This window comes from Mastigoproctus giganteus, chromosome 13, assembly GCF_048544385.1.
Source record: "Mastigoproctus giganteus isolate SK-2022 chromosome 13, ASM4854438v1, whole genome shotgun sequence".
Lineage (NCBI taxonomy): Eukaryota > Metazoa > Arthropoda > Arachnida > Uropygi > Thelyphonidae > Mastigoproctus > Mastigoproctus giganteus.
In genome coordinates, this window is record NC_143587.1 from 92,814,376 (window position 1) to 92,834,371 (window position 19,996).

General features: G+C 37.1%; 1 protein-coding gene across 1 annotated transcript in view; it reads right to left on the reverse strand.

The window, feature by feature from the left end:
* Nucleotides 1-19,996, reverse strand: part of Raf (serine/threonine kinase raf oncogene) — a 439,038-nt gene that overhangs the window by 229,831 nt on the left and 189,211 nt on the right. Inside the window, exon 6 of the mRNA XM_090387771.1 lies at nucleotides 11,678-11,783. Coding sequence (XP_090243897.1) covers nucleotides 11,678-11,783 — 106 coding nt within the window. The remainder of the gene's footprint in view (nucleotides 1-11,677; nucleotides 11,784-19,996) is intronic.

Below are 19,996 nucleotides of genomic sequence, written 5' to 3' on the forward strand. Positions count from 1 at the left end.
AACTTAAGAACAAGTATGAGCTTCTGCAGACTGCTGAGGACCAAGATATCGACGAGGAATATTACAACTTTTTGAAAGTGATAAAGCCCAAGAAACCTATAGGGAAAAAGAAATCCAAAGAAGAAAAAATTAGTCAAAAAACACTTGTCATGATGAACCGAAGACAACAAATGAAGAGCAAGAAAAACACTGACAGGGAGAAAATTGAGTATACTGAGTTATGCAAAGCCATTAGAAAGAGCTCAGAGAGGACATAAGAAGATTTAACACAAGAAAAGTAGAACAAGCATTAAGGGAAAACAAAGGATTTAAATCAGCAGCCATGAGCAGTAATACAGAAAGACAAATGATACTGAAACTGAAGAATAGCGATGGTGTACTTATAAACAGCAGAGAACGCATAATTCAAATAGCAGAAGACTACTATAGAGAATTATACAAGGAGCAGGGGAATGATGCCAGCAGTGGGGAAGATGGATTGCAAAGTAGCAACACATACGACATACCCAATATTCTTCCTGATGAGGTAGAGCATGCATTGAAGAAAATGAAGAATCAGAAAGCCCCGGAGGAAGATGAAGTTACTGTAGAGTTGTTAAAATTGGGAGGAAGAGACATAACACAAAAACTGGCAAGGGTCTTCACAAAGTCCATTAGAAAAGGTGTGACGCCTAAGCAGTGGAATAATGCAATCATAGTTTTGCTGCATAAGAAAGGAGATAAATCAGAAATTGGAAATTATAGACCAATTAGCTTGTTATCCCATATCTACAAGTTGTTCACAAGGGTCATTACTAACAGATTAGAAAGAATACTTGATGAGAATCAACCGAAAGAGCAAGCTGGCTTTAGGACAGGATTCTCAACTATGGATCACCTTCATGTAATATCACAGCTAATGGAGAAAGCAAATGAATATAAAACACCACTATGCCTGGCATTTGTGGATTATGAAAAGGCATTTGACTCCATACAGCATAAGGCAATGTTTCGGGCACTGGAAAGACAAGCCATTGATACCCCATATATTATGATTTTGAAGAAAATATACGAGAGTGCTACCTCCTTTATTAGACTAGACAAAGACAGTAGGAAATTTAAAATTGAGAAAGGAGTTTGACAAGGAGACACAATATCTCCGAAGCTGTTTACTGCTGCCCTTGAGGAAGCTTTCAGAAGATTAGACTGGTCGCAGAAAGGAGTCAATGTGAACGGAGAGTACCTAAACCATTTACGATTTGCAGATGACATTGTGGTCATAAGCCACGATCCCAAAGAATTAGAGGAAAATCTTAATCAGTTATGCACAGCTAGTAAGGATTTTGGACTAAAGATGAATATGGCTAAAACAAAAGTAATGATGAACAAGTATGCCACAGAAAGGGAAATAATGATTGAAGGAGCAGTAATTGAAAAGGTGAAGTCATATACTTATCTGGGACAAGTTATTAGCTGTAATAATGATAAATGGCTGGAAGTCAAGAGAAGAATAAATTTTGGATGGATAGCATTCAGGAAATATAGTCACATACTGAAGAGCAATATCCCAGTTTGTCTTAAACGTAAAATAATGAACCAATGTATACTCCCCACCATGACTTATGGAAGTGAAACTTGGGCACTCACCAAAAGAATGGAAGAGAAGCTGAGAACTACACAGCGAAGAATGGAACGAATCATATTGGGAATCAGACTGTTAGATAAGAAGAGAAACACATGGATTAGGCAACAAATTCAAGTAAAGGACATTCTTATCAAAACTAAAGAACTAAAATGGTCTTGGGCAGGACACATAGCTCGAAGACATGATGACAGATGGACTAAGAAAATAACAGAATGGTATCCAAGAGGAGCTAGAAGAAAACCTGCAAGACAAAGGCAGAGATGGATAGATGAAATTCATGAGTTTGTGGGTAGTAAATGGATGTCCAGTGCTCAAAACAGAAGGAACTGGAAAGTTGCTGGAGAGGCCTTCATCCTGCAGTGGATTGAAAATGGCTGATGATGATGATGATGATGCCATCTTATGTCCGTATGGTAAGGAATATCAGTAAAATCACATTCAATTTCTTTCAAAAATGTTATGAATTGCCGGTGGTTTAAAGTTCTTCCACGAAAAAAATTAACTACTTTCGTTACAACCGATATAACATGCTTCGGTTTTAACTCTTTTGCAAAGGGTTTCTTGATGAATTATACAATGTAAGAAAATTATTTCTTTTCCTGGAATATGCTTTATTTCGTCGCTTATTCTTTTTAATAATCCAATGTTTTTTCCTGTCAAACTAGGACACCCATCGGTTGTGATGTTCATAATTTTGTCCCACTTTATATTATGTTTTTGCAAAGCTTCTTGAAGAGCTATAAAAAATTTTTCGCCAGTCGTTTGTGTCTTTCATAGGATATGCAGAAAGTAATTCCTCCATAATTTCAAATCTATGATTTATACCTCGAATAAAGATTGAAAGTTGACTAGTATCGGTAATGTCACAAGACTAAAGCCAGTGCATGGTAAGTACAATCTTCCAATTTTAATTTTAATTGATCACATAAATTACTCGAAATATTATCAATGTCTCATGAGAGTTGTTCGTGACAGAGAAATTTTTTCAAACGTCAGTTTTTTTTTTTTATCAGGGCATGATAATTCAGCAATATCTATCAAACATTCATTCACAGATTCCCCGTCAGAAAATGATTTAAATTGTTTTGCATATGTGCAACAACATAACTAGCTTTTGTCAGAGCTCTATCTGTATTTGACAAAATTTTCAAAGTATTTTGTTGCTCATGAAAACCACATTTTAAATTTTCTGCTTCAATTTTCATTTGTTCCGGTGAAAATAGCTTATGTATTTTACGAAATGTTTTGTTGAAAAATGCCTTTTTAGATTATATTCTTTAAAAACAGAAATAGTTTCGTTACAAACCAAACAAACAGCTTTATCATCTATATTTGCAATTAAATATTTGTATGTCCAATTATCATTGAAAATGTGGCATTCGACATCAATTTTTCTTTTTTTTAATTGGCTCATTTTATGGGCTATAAATTATATTAAATTAAAAATTGTAATAATTAGAAAAGGCATAAACTGACTTATAAAATATCTTGCACCAACATTTTTTTTTTTTCAATAAGAAGTCAAACCCAAAGGAACTTCGTTCGATCGATGATACAATAATAATTAGGAAATAATACTCTTTAACGCTGCGTAGAATCACCTGGTTAACTGCGCACTGCTTACTGCTGTACTGGTCGCGATTCCCAATTGAACCGAATTAAGCCGAACGTTTACGGCGAGTGTAGTCAGGTATGAATTTTCTATATTTATGCATTTACGGAGGGGGCCGGATTCAACATCGTCGCGGGCTGGCTGTTGCCCACCCCTGCTATAAAGTGTTTATAAACTACCACAGTAGCATTCAACTATAAAAATGAGAAAATACCAATAATTTGGTATCTATATTTTTGGTATCATTCCAACAACTCAGACATTTTCAAGGATGGCAGTCAGGTGTTGCCACATTCGCCAGATTCAGCCATGTTCATTCCAAAAGGAAAAATGCATTGTGTTTTGTTGCTAGCCATGCAGAAATCAATTTTTACTCTGCACAACATATGTTTAGACATGAATTTAATACAGATCCTCGATATGAGAATAACACAAGACGATAGTTTTGTCAGTTTGAGGACACAGGTAGTGTTTTAAAAAAGAAAAACTCAGGGAGACCAATAACATCAGGTGAAGTTGTGGAAAGCATCTTTAAAAATTACAGCTGTGAATTACAGGCTCCGAAAAAGCGATGTGTTTGCCATTTTACTTACCTAATTGTTATTTTATATTGAACTTTATAAGTAGCCATATAGTTCTAGATACGCTGGTTATTTTTATTTTTAATTTAGATAAAGAGTTTTTGTAGATTACTACTTAATATACGTAAAACCGTTATTTCGTTCAAATCTTGCAGCCATTGTTTTTTGTATAGAGTGGTAGGGAATTCAAATTTTTAATTGTGGTAACTAGGTAGCTCTAACGTAAAATTATATAGCGAAATTCGCATCCCTGAATTTAGTATTCTATTAGATAGTGTAGTATTGACAATTAATTAATTAAACTTATTAATCTTATTAATTTAAAATATCATGCCCCAGACTAGAGCAGAAAAGCAATGGGCACAAAGTGGCAGGAGTGCTGTGACTCGGGGGAGAACTGAGGGGGGGCGATTCTCCAACGCATCACAGCCTAAAAAAATTTGCAAATTGTGAAATGTTTGCCGAACTCTCTGGAATGGAACATGATCTAGCCAAGGAGGATGTCTCTGTGTGTGCTAGGTGCAGAGAGTGTCTAGAAATTAGGCGTCAGCTCAGCGTTCTGATGGGCATCTATGAGAGCTTGAGGTGTAGGGTAGATGCCCTCGAAGAAATTATTATGAGGGGCCTGTCAAGCTCTCAGCTGCCCAACTCAATGCCAGAGCTCACTCCTGAGCATCAGGCAACACAGCGGCAACCTCCAAGGCAGAATGCACTGGTCCCACAGGAGTTAGTTATTGTCGGTGACTCTATTGTCAGGGAAATGGGGAATATATTGTGTAAAAAAGATAGATGGAATAGGACCAGGGTACGTCTGCCAGGGGCAAAAGTTGATGACGTTGTAAAGCATATATCATCTTTTAAGGGCACAAAGGGTGATACTGTTGTACACGTTGGCACCAATGACATTAAGAGTAGGAGATCTGCAGATTTATTTAACATGTACAGGTCTATGTTGCAAAAAAGTCGTGAATTAGGGTAAAATTTGAAAGTGTCTGCAATTCTGCCCAGACACGATAGCAGGGAGTACATGATGAGAGCCTTGTTGATCAATTCGGCCTTGGAGGAAATGTGCAAGGCTCAAGGGGTAAAATCTTTTTCAGCCTGGTCTGTGCTTGTTAACAGGAGAGACTGCTTCTACAGGGATGGGATACACTTAAATAGAAACGGTGCAAGAATATTTGCTGATGCTATCAAGGCAGTGTTAGGTGGTTCGGAAAAGTGCAAGCTTGGGGGGGGGGATTCAGAGACTAAAAGGTTAAAAGCAGCTGAAGGCAGAAGCGAAGGTGATTCTTGCACTACTTCTATTAGAATAAGTAGCGGCGTGGAGTGAGGGGTGTTGGGGGTTTAAGGGACTGATGGCAGATCGTGAAACAGGTGGGTATTTGGGATGTGTCAGCGTAACTAATAATAAGAATAGGTACATGTATACCAATGCTAGAAGTAGACTAAATAAATTTGATAAATTTGAAGTGTTGGTCAAGACATCAAAGGTGGATATTGTTGGGATAGCAGAGACATGGTGTCACACAAATATAGGAAATGCAGAACTGGAATTTGGGTAGTACAATGTGTACAGAAAGGATAGATAGGATAGGAAGGGAGGAGGTGTTATGCTGTTAATTAAGAAAAACATAAAATCAAAAGAAGTGCATCCAGTTAATATAGATGAACAGTGCACCGTTGAGTCAGTTTGGTGTGACATAAGCACTGCGAAAGCAAAAATAAGAGTAGGAGTGTGTTATAGGCCTAATGACTCGAATGAGTACAATGAACAATTGTACAGAGAAATAGAGTGGGCTAGTAAATACCACCACTTTGCTTGTTGGAGGCTTGAAGTGGTGAAACCCATGTTTAGTCTCTAGAGCAAAGTTTCCGCCATCCCCCCCCCCATACTTCTCCTTCAACCCATGCACGGTACTAAGCACTATAGGTTTTGATACCTTTTGTGTTTGGGGCTTTCATTAAAAAAAAAAAAAAAAAAAAAAAAAAAAAAAATCAGAATGTCTTATAATGGGGGATTTGAACTTTCCAGATATAGACTGGAACTTATGAGTAGGCCACTTGCACACTAGTAAGACTTTTGTGGATTTATTGGATGATTGTTTTCTGCAGCAGCATGTTCGAGAGGCAACCAGAGAGGGTAATACTTTTGATCTGGTTATCAGCAGTGATCATTCGTGTATCAAGAATTTGCAGATAAAGGAACCATTAGGTGGCAGTGATCACACTGTATACTGATGTGGGATTTACTTAGAGATATAATTACCATCAGGGGTAAAGGAAGGAGTTTTTACTTCCGTAAAGGTGACTATAGTAGTCTCGGACAGTTTTTAAATTCTGTACAGTGGGACCAACTGATGATGTTACCAACAGCAAATTCTAAGTGGGAAGCATTCAAGGAATTAATCGTGGATGCTACTAAAAGTTTCATACCTATTAAGAAATATTGTTCAAGGTTTAGGCCTAAATGGTTGTCAAATGAACTAACGAGACTCGTGGCAGAGTAGAAAAATGCATGGGATGCATATAAATTATCAGGTGACACAGAAACCTATGGCAGATATAAGCTAGTCTGTAATCAAGTCACAAAGGAGGTTAGGTAGATTATGAGAAATCTTTGGCAAAGGATGCTAAGAAAAACAGCAAGGATTTCTTTACTTATATAAACTCTAAAAGGAAGGGGATGAATCTGATTGGTCCACTTAATATCAATGGTTCGACTGTTGATGATCCTGCTCAGTTAGCAAATCAACTGAATCAGTATTTTGCATCTACATTCACACACGAGGAGTTAAGGTTTGAAAATGCCACAAGGTTATCAAATTGTAACAGGGCGCTTAATGATTTTGTAATAACTGAGAACAAAGTGGAGGAGAAATTGTTGAAGTTAAACATAAGAAAAGCACCTTGGGTGGATGGGATCTATCCAATTATATTAAAGGAGGAGGCAAAGGAAGTAAGCAAACCCTTAGCCATAATTATGAGAGCATCCTTGGACTCAGGGGAGGTCCCCACGGACTGGAGATGTGCAAATGTGTCCCCAAATCACAAAGGGGGATCGCAGGGTTGACACGGGTAATTACAGACCAGTTAGTTTAACTTCTGTTCCGGGTAAAATAATGGAGTCACTGGTTAAAGATGCATTGCAGGATCATCTAGACAAGACTGCAGCAATAATTCAAACACAGCATGGGTTTGTTAAGGGAAAGTCTTGTCTGACAAATTTGATTGGTTATTAGGATTTGGTTACAAAGGAACTGGATGCATGGAATAACTCGGATATCATATATTTCGATCTTAGAAATGTTTTTGACACTGTTGAGCATGGAAGACTACTGTACAAATTTCAGCAGAATGGTATTAAGGGTAAGTTGCTACAATGGATAAAAGGATAGTTGAGTGGGAGAAGACAGAGGGTGGTAATCAATGGGTGCTGCTCTTCGTGGACTAATGTTATTAGTGGAGTCCCACAGGGTTCGGTGTTGGGGCCACTGTTGTTTTGTATATTTATCAATGATATTGATGAAGGCATATCAGGCTTAGCATCGAAGTTTGCAGATGATACAAAGGTTGGCAGGGTTGTTAATGGCAGTGTGTTACTGCAACAGGATCTAGAAAATTTAGGCAGATGGGCTGAGAAGTGCCAATGAAGTTTTTGAAAAATGCAAAGTACTGCATATGGGTAGAAGTAACCCCAGAGAAACATACAAACTGTGTGGTACTACACTTAAGGAGGTAGAAAATGAAAAAGACCTGGGAGTAATTGTGCAGTCAGATGTGAAGTTTTCTGAGCAATACAGACAGGCAGCCAGGGCAGGTCATGGCGTGTTGTCAATGATATACAGGAATTTTGTTAGCAGGGAAAAGGAGGTGATTGTCCCTCTGTATAAGGCAATGGTCAGGCCAAACCTTGGGTACTGCCTGGAGGCCTCATTTTAGGAAGGATGTAGATTTGCTTGAGCGTGTACAGAGAAGGGCAAGAAGATTGGTGAGGGGAATGAAGGGATCCTCTTACCAGGAGGGGCTTAAGTTCTGCAAATTGCAGCAGCTGGAGACTAGGCATCTGCGAGGTGATCTGATTGAGGTGTATAAGGCCTTGAATGGGTTGAGCAAGCTGAATTCTGATGGGATTCTTCCACTTGTTCAGATTACGAACCTAAGGGGGCATAAATTGAAATTGAGAAAGGACAGATGTAGAATAGATGTGCGGAAATTTGCATTTAGCCATTGGGTGGTTAATTGCTGGAACAAACTTCCATCTGTCGTTGTGGAAGTTGATAGGTTAAATAGATTTAAGGAGGATAAGGAGAACTGGACAAATATTTAGAGGGGATTGTTTTGTAATTTTTTTTTGGCTGATGCTGCATAAGCTCATATGCTTGCTTTCTTGCATCACATGCCACCACTACTACTACTACTGCAACCTTACATTCAGAGCACAGAGAAATCAGTCCATTGTAGTTTATGATTACGAGTTCCAAAATCAATTGTAGTTTATGATTACGATTATTTGTAGTTTATGATTACCATTGTAGTTTATGATTACGAGTTCCAATGTGTTGCTTATGTGTTACACAAAAGCAACACATCATGTATTGTTGTGCATGTTTACGTGTAGTCTAAGTTATGCATGATGCATAACTTAGACATACATACAAAATCGGTCCAACTTTTGCACCAGATTCACCATTATACTGAATATGCAAATTTCACGCTAAATCTTAGTGATGAAAAATCAAATTTCTTAAACACCATCATGATCAGCGATGAAGCCACGTTTCATATCAGTGGATATGTAAATAGTCATAACTGCTGGACATGGGAGCAGAAAATCTTCATGTGGTTAAAGAACATATTCGTGATAGCACTATAAATGTTTGGTACAGATTAGTGTACGTTCATATCTTCAGGCAAAACACAATTTCTTTTTTGGAAAACAATTAATGGAGAAATTTGCCTGGATGTGGTAGAAAATTTCCTTTTCACTCAATTAGAAGAAAATGACCTCTCGACAGCATAGGTTTCCAGCAAGATGGGCACTACCACACTTCTCAGTAACTGTTAAGGATAATCTTAAGGTAATATTTCCTGGAAGATGCATTGGCAGGGAAGTTTCAATTCCATGGCCACCTAGAAGTCCCGATTTGATACTTCTTGATTTTTTTCTATTGGGGCTATGCAAAGAATTGTGTTTTTGTGGAAAGTATTCATGACCATTTTAAACGAGGGATCCAAGAAGCTGTTGGTCAAGTTCCAAGAGATATGCTGCAGCATGTGTGGAATGAAGTAGAATACAGACTGGACATATGCAGAGCCACAAAAACAGTGTGCATGTAGAAATTTACTATACTTGTTACAAACTATTTAACTAACTGTTTAAAATAAAATTTCGTTTCTTTAAGATCTTTATCACTTTTTCCAATTATTGACTATCGAAACTCCATTCTTTTTCGGACACTCTGTATAACTTACATGTTAACTATGCTATTCCTAGTTCATCAGAATCTTGAAAATTGAAATATCTACGTGCATAAATATAAAAAAATAAATAGTATATTGTCAAACTATCTGGATGTCTCTGGGATTTGCGAAAAATGAACCATGTCCATCACCCATGTATGAGGAATAGTTATGAAAGCAACAGCATTTATGCTAGAAGCAAGCAGATCAAAGAAATAGTTTATAGGCAAAGTTTAGCAACTCTCACGTGGGGGGATGAGGCATTGACAGAAAGACTGGAAGTTGCCAAAGAGTGGTACATAGATTCCATCAGCCCACATCAAATATGGTCAACTAGGAGCCAAGGGAAACCACCAGAATTGATATTAGTATAAGGATGATACACAGGAAGCTGAACGGCATTGAATTTTACAGAAACACACAAACTAAACATCATAACAAAGCACAGATCAACCTGCCTAGTGCACAACTCATAATTAGTCCCCAGAATATTGGAAAGCTATAACATGGAGTGACAGTTCACAATAAACAGTTTTCTGATATGATAGCCAAGTGTGGGTCTTGTGGATGCCTGAAGAAAATACTTAATATATTTTGTTGAACAATGCCACTGATATGCTGTTTGCACATTAGTGTGGCCCCTAACCCACCCAAGAATAATTTGTGGCCCTGTAGCTACCTGAGAACTGCTGTATACTCCCCAATCAATTCTGAGTTTGACACCCATTGTACAGGATGACCAAAAATAAGTTGTTGCTGCTGTTAAGTGAGCCAAGAAGAGAAAGAAAGCCTGTCTGCCACAAAGGAAGTCTGAATGCAAGGAAATCAGAAGTAGTGGCCATTCCAGAACGTAAGCCTGTTCCTGTTTTTTTTTCTTGGATAAACAGTATTCATGGGAAGCCTGAACAAAATTCTTTTAATCATTCTTGATTAAATAATTTTTTGTTTCACAAAAAATGCAGTTTGTATTTTTTTAAAAAGAAGAGCCTTTCAGAACTTTATCAATTCTGTTTCCTACTGTATCTGATTAAGTCAAGAATTTTTTAATGATGGTTTGCAAAGTTGAAAGCATGAATCTTTTTGAGAATAAAACACTGATATTGAATATATATATTTTTTCCACTTAGTAATGAAGGGAGTTGTCTCAAGGTGTCATATGTGTCCTGAGAGAAAAGTATGCCAAGACTGGCATGTGAAGCTACGCACAAGTGAAAGGCTCAGACACAAGATAGGAGGGATGAGTGCTGTTAGAAGAAATTCAGAAACGAGTTAAGTTCTAGCTCTGACTAACTGGGAAGAATGTATTTAGTCTGTAAAGGTCTATTCTAGTATAATGGAACAAATTATCAACTAATCTATTGTCTATACAATCAGCTAATGTATTCCAAAGAAGAACAGTGCACAATGCAATTTACTAAATTAACTTTATTTAATTATATAATCCATGTTCAATTTAAAAGGATTTTACTGCACAAGTCAGAAGGTCGCTTTGCTCCCTTCTGCCTTGTGTCACATGAAACTAAATTATATGTTTTTATATTTTAATTTTTATTAATAGAGGGAAACCCCTCCCCTACACCCCATTCTTCAGCATTTTTGATTTGTTTTTCATTAACACAAAGATTTTTAGCTGCCTTCAATTGTCCATGCGAAAAAACATGGTGATGTTAAGTCAACACCAACCCTAGATAGTGTTTGATCTTGACTTTGTTACCTTGAATTGGTCATACTAATAGCCAATTTCACAGGAAACTGTATTCGTTAAAAAATGAAGTTATATTCCCCTTTGTTTGAATACATATGAATCTGTGGAATATATGCTTTCAATCCAGCTCTGTCACCTGTGACGTGTTCACAAACCAAATATTTCTTTCTTATTTCCACTACATGTAAGCTTGTGACATAAAAGTAGTCTTTTGTTTTTCATATCTTTCCTTTCTTAATTGTGAAGCCTTTAACTTATTTTCATATTTTCAATAATTGCTTTGTTTTCTTTGATATCAGAATTAAGTGCTGTTTCATACTCAAGATCTTTTCTTTTCTTCTCAGCCTTTCTGATACTATCTTTCTCTTTTCTATTACTGTCATTACTGTCATTGCTAATAGCTGAAGAAAATTTTGAAAAAATTTAATCGTTGCTTCGAGACATGTAGAATTCTAAAAATAAAAGCACTATAAATATTCTTTTATATATAGAAAAATTTAAAGACTAAAAAATTAAGTGTTTGTGAAAGCATCTTTGAGATGGACCTGTCAATCACTTTGTTGTAGTATAACGCAATAGCAGTTAGCCCCACCTTGCGGAAAGCAAAAAGTGTGCACATGAAAAAGCAAAATATTCTTTTATAGATAGGTTAGTCTACTGAAAAGATATGAAAAAGTGAAGAAACTAATACTTACAAAATTATGAGATATGCTAGTTGTTATTGGAATTCTCTCCCGATTTTCCACAGATATCTCTTCACTTTCAAGTGTAGAAATATCGTCATCCCAATCAACTTGAATCCTAAATGAAATAATAAAAAAAAATAAATCATGAAATGTTAACTTATTAAAGTTTTAAGATAGAAAATAAACATTACAGTTGCACAAGGAAACATACACCAAAGTTTATACTTTTTCAGTAATAAAACATAACAGGCTGATTCATGTTTTATTTATAAAAAAATTGTGTCATTAGTGTGTGGTTGCAAAAACTAATTTTATTTAGCTGATTCCAAAACAGTGGAAGGGGACTTCGATATTATTTTCCAACAAATAATTCCATGACTTACTTGCCAATGGTAAATCAAAAGGAAATTAGGTTTCATAATCAAGGCAGTGCAAAACCTTTTATATTGGTAAACAATGTTTAAAATTATGTTACCATGAAATATAAGTGGTTGAACCGCCTAACATAAAGAGCATCAGTTGTTTTTATTTAATGGAACATTAATAAAAAAAAGGGGGGAAACCTACAAACTGGTTTCTGTAGTATTAAAAAACTCTAAAATAATTACTGAAGAAATTGAGAGGGCACTGACTCTCTTTAAAAATTACAGCTGCGAATTACAGGCTCCAAAAAAGCGATAAGTGTTTGCCTTTTTATTTACCTAATTATTCTTTTATATTGTACTTTATATGTAGTCTTATAGTTATTGTTACACTGGTTATTTTTAATTTAGATAAAAAGAGTTTTTGTAGATTACTACTTAATATACGTAAAACCGTTATTTCGTTCGAATCTTGCAGCCATTGTTTTTTGTATAGAGTGGTAGGGAATTAAAATTTTTAATTGTGTTAACTAGGTAGCTCTAACGTATAATTATATAGCGTAATATGCATCACTGTTTCTATTAGATAGCATAGTACTGACATTTAATTAATTAAATTTATTGATCTTATTAATTTAAAATATCATGCCCCAGACTAGAGCAGCAAAGCAACAGGCACAAAGTGGTAGGAGTGCTGTGACTCGGGGGAGAACTGAGGGGGAAGGGCAATTCTCCAACGCATCACAGCCTAAAGGAATGTGCAACTTGTGAATATCATTTTTTAAGGGCATAAAAGGTGATATAGTTGTACATGTTGGCACTAATGATATTAAGAGACCGGCAGAATTACTTAACAAGTACAGGTCACTGTTGAACAAAAGCCATTAGGGTTGAATTTGAAAGTGTCTGCAATTCTGCCCAGACACTATAGGAGGGAGTATATGATGAGAGCCTTGTAGATCAATTCGGCCCTGGAAAGATTGTGCAAGGCTCAGGGGATAGAATTTTTTTCAGCCTGGTCTGTACTTGTTAACAGGAGAGATTGCTTCTACAGGGATGGGATACACTTAAATAGAAAGGGTGCAAGAATATTTGTTGATGCTATCGAGGCAGTGTTAGGTGGGTCGGAAAACTGCTAGCTTGGGGGGATACAAGGACTAATAGTTTAACAGTAGCCGCAGACAGAGGTGAAGGTGATTCTTGCACAACTTCTATTAGAATAAGTAGCGACCTGGAGCGAGGGGAATTGGGGGTTTCAGGGACTGGTGACAGTCATCGTGAAATAGGTGGGTATATGGGATGTGTTAGGGTAACTAGGAATAGGTGCATGTATACCAATGCTAGAAGTATAGTAAATAAATTTGATGAATTTGAAGTGTTGATCAAGACATCAAAGGCAGATATTGTTGGGATAGCAGAGATATAAGGAATGCAGAACTGGAATTTGGAGAGTACAACGTGTACAGAAAGGATAGACAGGATCGGAAGGCAGGAGTTGTTATGCAGTTAATTAAGAAAAACAAAATCAAAAGAAGTGCATCCAGTTGATATAGATGAACAGTGCACTGTTGAGTCAGTTTGGTGTGACATAAGCACTGCGAAAGCAAAAATAAGAGTAGGAGTGTGTTATAGGCCTAATGACTCGAATGAGTACAATGAACAATTGTACAGAGAAATAGAGTGGGCTAGTAAATCAGAATGTGTTATAATGGGGGATTTTAACTTCCCAGATATTGACTGGAACTTGTGGGTTGGTCACTCACACACTAGTAAGACTTTTGTGGATTTATTGGATGACTTTTCTGCAGCAGCATGTTCGAGAGGCAACCAGAGAGAGTAATACTCTTGATCTGGTTATCAACAGTGATCATTCGTGTATTAAGAATTTGCAGATAAAGGAACCACTAGGTGGCAGTGATCACAGTGTACAGATGTGGGATTTACTTAAAGATTTAATTACCATCAGGGGTAAAGGAAAGGGTTTTTGCTTCTGTAAAGGTGAGTACAGCGGTCTCAGACAGTTTTTAAATTCTGTACAGTGGGATCAACTGACGATGTTGCCAAAGGTAAATTCTAAGTGGGAAGCACTGAAGGAATTAATCGTGGATGCTACTAAAAGTTTCATACCTATTAAGAAATATTATTCAAGGTTTAGGCCTAAATGGTTATCAAATGAACTAATGAGGCTCGTAACAGAGAAGAAAAATGCATGGGATGCATATAAATTATCAAGCGACTCAGAAGCCTATGGCAGATATAAGCTAGTCTGTAATCAAGTCACAAAGGAGGTTAGGCAGGCAAAGCCAGATTACTAGAAATCTTTGGCAAAAGATGCTAAGAAAAACAGCAAGGATTTCTTTACTTATATAAACCCTAAAAGGAAGTGGTGAATCTGATTGGTCCACTTGACATCGATGGTTCGACTGTTGATGATCCTGCTCAGATAGCAAACAAACTGAATGAGTATTTTGCATCTACATTCACACATGAGGAATTATTACAATTTGAAAATGGAAGAAGGTTATCAAACTGTAGCAGGGTACTTAATGATTTTGGAATAACTGAGAGCAAAGTGGAGGAGAAATTGTTGAAGTTAAACATGAGAAAGGCACCTGGGGTGGATGGGATCTATCCAGTTATTTTAAAGGAGGCGGCAAAGCAACTAAGCAAACCCTTAGCCATAATTATGAGAGCATCCTTGGACTCAGGGGAGGTTCCCCCGGACTGGAGATGTGCAACTGTATCCCCAATTCACAAAGGGGGATCAAAGGGTGACACGAGTAATTACAGACCAGTTAGTTTAACTTTTGTTCCGGGTAATGGAGTCACTGGTTAAAGATGCATTGCAGGATCATCTAGACAAGACTGCAGCAATAATTCAGACACAGCATGGGTTTGTTAAGGGAAAGTCTTGTCTGACAAATTTGATAGGATATTATGATGTGGTTACAAAGGAACTGGATGCAAAAAATAATTTTGATATCATATATTTGGATTTCAGGAAAGCTTTTGACACTGTTGTGCATGGAAGACTACTTTACAAATTGGAGCAGAATGGTATTAAGGGTAAGTTGCTACAATGGATAAAAGGATGGTTAAGTGGGAAAAGACAGAGGGTGGTAATCAATGGATGCTGCTCTTCGTGGACTAATGTTATTAGTGAAGTCCCACAGGGTTCGGTGTTGGGACCACTGTTGTTTTGTATATTTATCAATGATATTGATGAAGGCATATCAGGCTTAGTGTCGAAGTTTGCAGATGATACAAAGGATGGCAGGGTTGTTAATGACAGTAATGGCAGTGTGCTACTGCAACGGGATCTAGATAATTTGGGCAGATGGGCTAAGAAGTGGCAACTGAAGTTTAACCTTGACAAATGCAAAGTACTGCATATGGGTAGAAGTAACCCCAGAGAAAAGTATCAACTGTGTGGTACTACACTTAAGGTGGTAGAAAATGAAAAAGACCTGGGAGTAATTGTGCAGTCAGATATGAGGTTTTCTGAGCACTGTAGACAGGCTGCCAGGGCAGGTCATGGAGTGTTGTCAATGATATACAGGAATTTTGTTAGCAGGGAAAAGGAGGTGATTGTCCCTTTGTATAAGGCAATGGTCAGGCCACACCTTGAGTACGGCGTACAGGTCTGGAGGCCTCATTTTAGGAAGGATGTCGATTTGCTTGAGCGTGTACAGAGAAGGGCAACAAGATTGGTGAGGGGAATGAAGGGATCCTCTTACCAAGAGAGGCTTAAGTTCTGCAAATTGCAGTGGCTGGAGACTAGGCAGCTGCGCAGTGATCTTATTGAGGTGTATAAGGCCTTGAATGGGTTGAGCACACTGAATTCTGATGGGATCCTTCCACTTGTTCAGATTACGAACCTAAGGGGGCATAAATTCAAATTAAGAAAAGACAGATGTAGAATAGATGTGCGGAAATTTGCCTTTAGTCGGCGGGTTGTTAATTGCTGGAACAAACTTCCATCTGTCATTGTGGAAGTTTACAGGTTAAATAAATTTAAGGAGGAACTGGACAGGCATTTGGAGGGAATGGTGTGATTTTTTTTTTTTTTTTTTGGCTGATGCTGCATAAGCTCATACACTTGCTTTCTTGCATCACATACCACAACTACTACAGCATTTAATCAAATTTCTAATAAAAATAAGTATTCCTCAAATTTAATAACACACACACACCATTCTAAGGCATACTCTGAATTGACCATTGAGACAAAAATCTAGTTATTGCTAGAAACTTCATCCAAACATTTAACAGAAACCTCAGCCTTCACATTCCATCATAATAGAATACTTGCATCCTTAAATTGCTCAGTAATACAAAAACACTTTAGTGTTTCTGCTTTACTGAGACATTCTCAAGCAGCCCACCACAACTCCCATTCAATGAGGCATATACTGTTACTCAACTAACCCAAAGAAACTGTGAATAATATCGTTTGTGGTTCCATGAAAAACTTCACAAACACGAGTTTAATCCTTTCAATTGGGCAGAAAGACCTTCAAATGCTTTGGTGTTTTAGTGGAAAAATATTCCAAAGCCATTTAAATAGACAACATTTCCACTGTCTTAAGCACTTACTATAATTTTTGTCACCTTTAACACCATCAAGAAGCCAATCGGGATAAATGCACCAAAAATAACAACTGAGAGGTCGGATTACCAATACACATTTACTCATGCTGCATGTTTGAATCCATCTCATAACAGTGGTACACAACATAGACCTTGTTAAATTCCTCTGACCCTATATGGCTGTCCCAGAGTATAAAAGAGAAAATGTATTATTTATAAATCCAGACCATCAATAAAATGAAAACTAATACTAAGTCTAGTTGCAACCAAAAAATATACGAATATGCAGGTGACGTGTAATGGCAGGGGAGGACTGACATATGACACATCTTTATAAATTTATCCAAAAAAGGGAGAAAAATTCAAAGCTGATGATCCAACCTATCCAAAATCCAGATAAGGAGGTTTTTTTTTTTTTTTTTTTTTGGTAGTTGTTGACGCATCGGTTTCTGTGGCCATAATGCACCTCCCAAGATTTTTGCAGTACTTTGATCCACCCGAGGCAGGATTCGAACCGGCGACCTTTGAGTTGCCAGGCAGGGCACTTTACCCACCCAGCTAGCGATAAGGAGGTTAAAACTTCAACTGCTATGAGTAGAGGAAGCATGTTGTTGCTCTATTTTGGATTGTTTTTAAAAGGACCACAATTAGATTACACATGGGTATAAATGTTCAAACAGATGAAAATAAAATGATAAACACTGAGGGCAGAGAGTTTGTAATTATTCTGAAAATATAAACTACCTTGTAACTATATCATGTATCAACAAAGATGAATATGAAGCCAGAATTCTTTATGTGATCAAAGTTGATCAGCTACATCTTGCGGATAATGTCAGTTCAACCGACACAGCTCCAACTAAAGTTGGAAAATCATTATAATAGTGGTAAAATCATTATAATAATAGTGGAAAACCAACTAAGAAAACCATTATATTTGCAAGCAGTGATAACCCTTTGGAATGTCTTCAACTATTTTCAAATAAAATATTGAATAATTTGATCATAATCTCTGAATAATTCAGAGGTTACGATGGAAGAAAAATTGAAATTAACAGCTAAGGCAACAAGTACTATATTAAGTTTGATGCATAACTCAGCATGGCAAATCAAACAGATGGGAAACCAATTTTTACTATTGTCAGAGAGAAATGACCATGCATTTATTACAAAATTTTATTTCATGTAAAATTATTTCAGATTAAGTAATTTGTTAATTTGAATCATTCAGAGTTGTTCTTTCTCTTTGTTCTGTTTTCTGTTGTACTATTTTGTGTGAGGAGTAAAACTTTCTAAATCTATCTCTCTATCTTTAAATAGAATAACAACTAGAAAACCCAGCTTGCTACAGATAATTTGGTTACATGCAACTTAATTGTTCCCCAACTCTCGTCAGCTTTTCTGATGATGGCTTACTGGTTACTTTGACACGATCAGTCAGTAAATTAATTACTTTGATATATAATTTTATTTGCAGAATATACACTTAAACAGTATCATTAGCATTAGTAGAGGCATATGATGCAAGAAAGCAAGCTTATGCAGCATCAGCCAAAAAAAAACAAAAAAAAAACAAAAAAAAAAAAAAAAAAACACACTACTCCCATTTCACCCCTCTGTTCATTCGAAATACCTATCCAACTGAGCCTTAAATTTATTTAGGCTATCAACTTCCACAACAAGGGATGGAAGTCGGTTCCACCAACCAACTACCTGCTGGCTAAAGGCAAATTTCTGCACATCTATCCTACATTTGTTTTTCCTCAATTTGAATTTATGCCCTCTCAGAAGATTATTCTGAGCAAGAGGAAGAATCCCATCGGTACTGAGCATGCTCAACCATTCAAGGCTTTATACACCTCTATCAGATCACCTCGCCGGTGCCGTCTCCAGACACTAATTTGCAAAACTTAAGCCTTTCTTTGTAAGAGCAACCCTTTGTTCCATTCACTAATCCTGTTGCTCTTCACTGTACTCGTTCCAGCAGCTCTACATCCTTCTTGAAATGAGGCCTCCAGACCTGTATACAGTACTCAAGGTGTGGCCTAACCATTGTATACAAGGGAATAATCACCTCCTTATCCCTGCTAGAAAAATTCCTGTATAACATTGACAACACACCATGAGCTACTCTTGCAGCCCATTTGCACTGCTCAGAGAACTTCATATCTGCCTGCACAATTACCCCCAGGTCCTTTTAATTCTCTACCACTGTCAGTGTAGTACCACAGAGTTGATACGTTGCTCTGCAGTTGCTGTTTCCCATATGTAGTACTTTACATTTGTCAATGTTAAACTTCATTTGCCACCTCTCAGCCCATCTGCTGAACCTTTCCAAATCTATAGACCAGGTGATTGTGAAGATTATGACAAAAGCCTCTACATGCAAATGGAATGGGCAAGTAAGCATCAATGCCTTATTATGGGCGATTTCAATTTGCCTCTAAATGATTGGAGTAAATGGGAAGGAAACTCGACATGGGGAACAAAATTTTTAAATCAACTAGATGACTGTTATTTGTATCAACATGTCAGGGAAAGTACTACAGAAAAGAATATCCTAGACCTCATCATCACACATGAATCAGATGACATAACAGGGCTGACAGTAGAGGAACCAGTAGCAGGAAGTGATCACGGAGTTCTACGGTGGATGATGACGAGAGAGGTAGCAGAAGTAAAAGGCAAAGGAATGGGTTTTAATTTCAGAAAAGGAAATTACAATGCCTTAAGGTACTACATGGCCTCTATTAACTGGGTAGATATCGCGCAGAGAATAAATACAATTGAACTGTGGTACGCTTTTAAAACATTAATCACAGATGCCTTGAATGCGTATATACCATTAAAAAAAATACTCCACGAGAAGGGTTCCAAGTTGGATGAAGAGTGAAGTTGCCGCATTACTTGAGCAGAAAAAGGTGGCATGGAAAGGTTACAGAGCAATAAAAAGTACTGAGGCCTATAACAGCTACAAGGTGATGTGTAATAGAGCCACAGAAAAGGTTCGACAGACAAAGGCAGTTTATGAGAAATCACTAGCAAACAGAGCAAAGAGGGGGGATAAAGAATTCTTCACATATATAAATGCCAAGAAGAGCAGGACAAACCAGATTGGACCTTTACGTAAGGGAAAGGGGATAGTAATAAATACACCAGCTGCTGTTGCAGATGAACTCAACAGTTATTTTGCATCAATATTTAGAAATGAAAAACGTTTTGTGGCAATGGAAAATTGTGGGAGCGAAGTTAAAAAATATGTAATTAATGATATTGAAATTTCGCAAGATTATTTATTGAAAAAACTTTCGAGCCTACAGACCAGTAAGGCTCCTGGAGTTGATAGAATATACCCTATAATCTTAAAGAGAGGCGC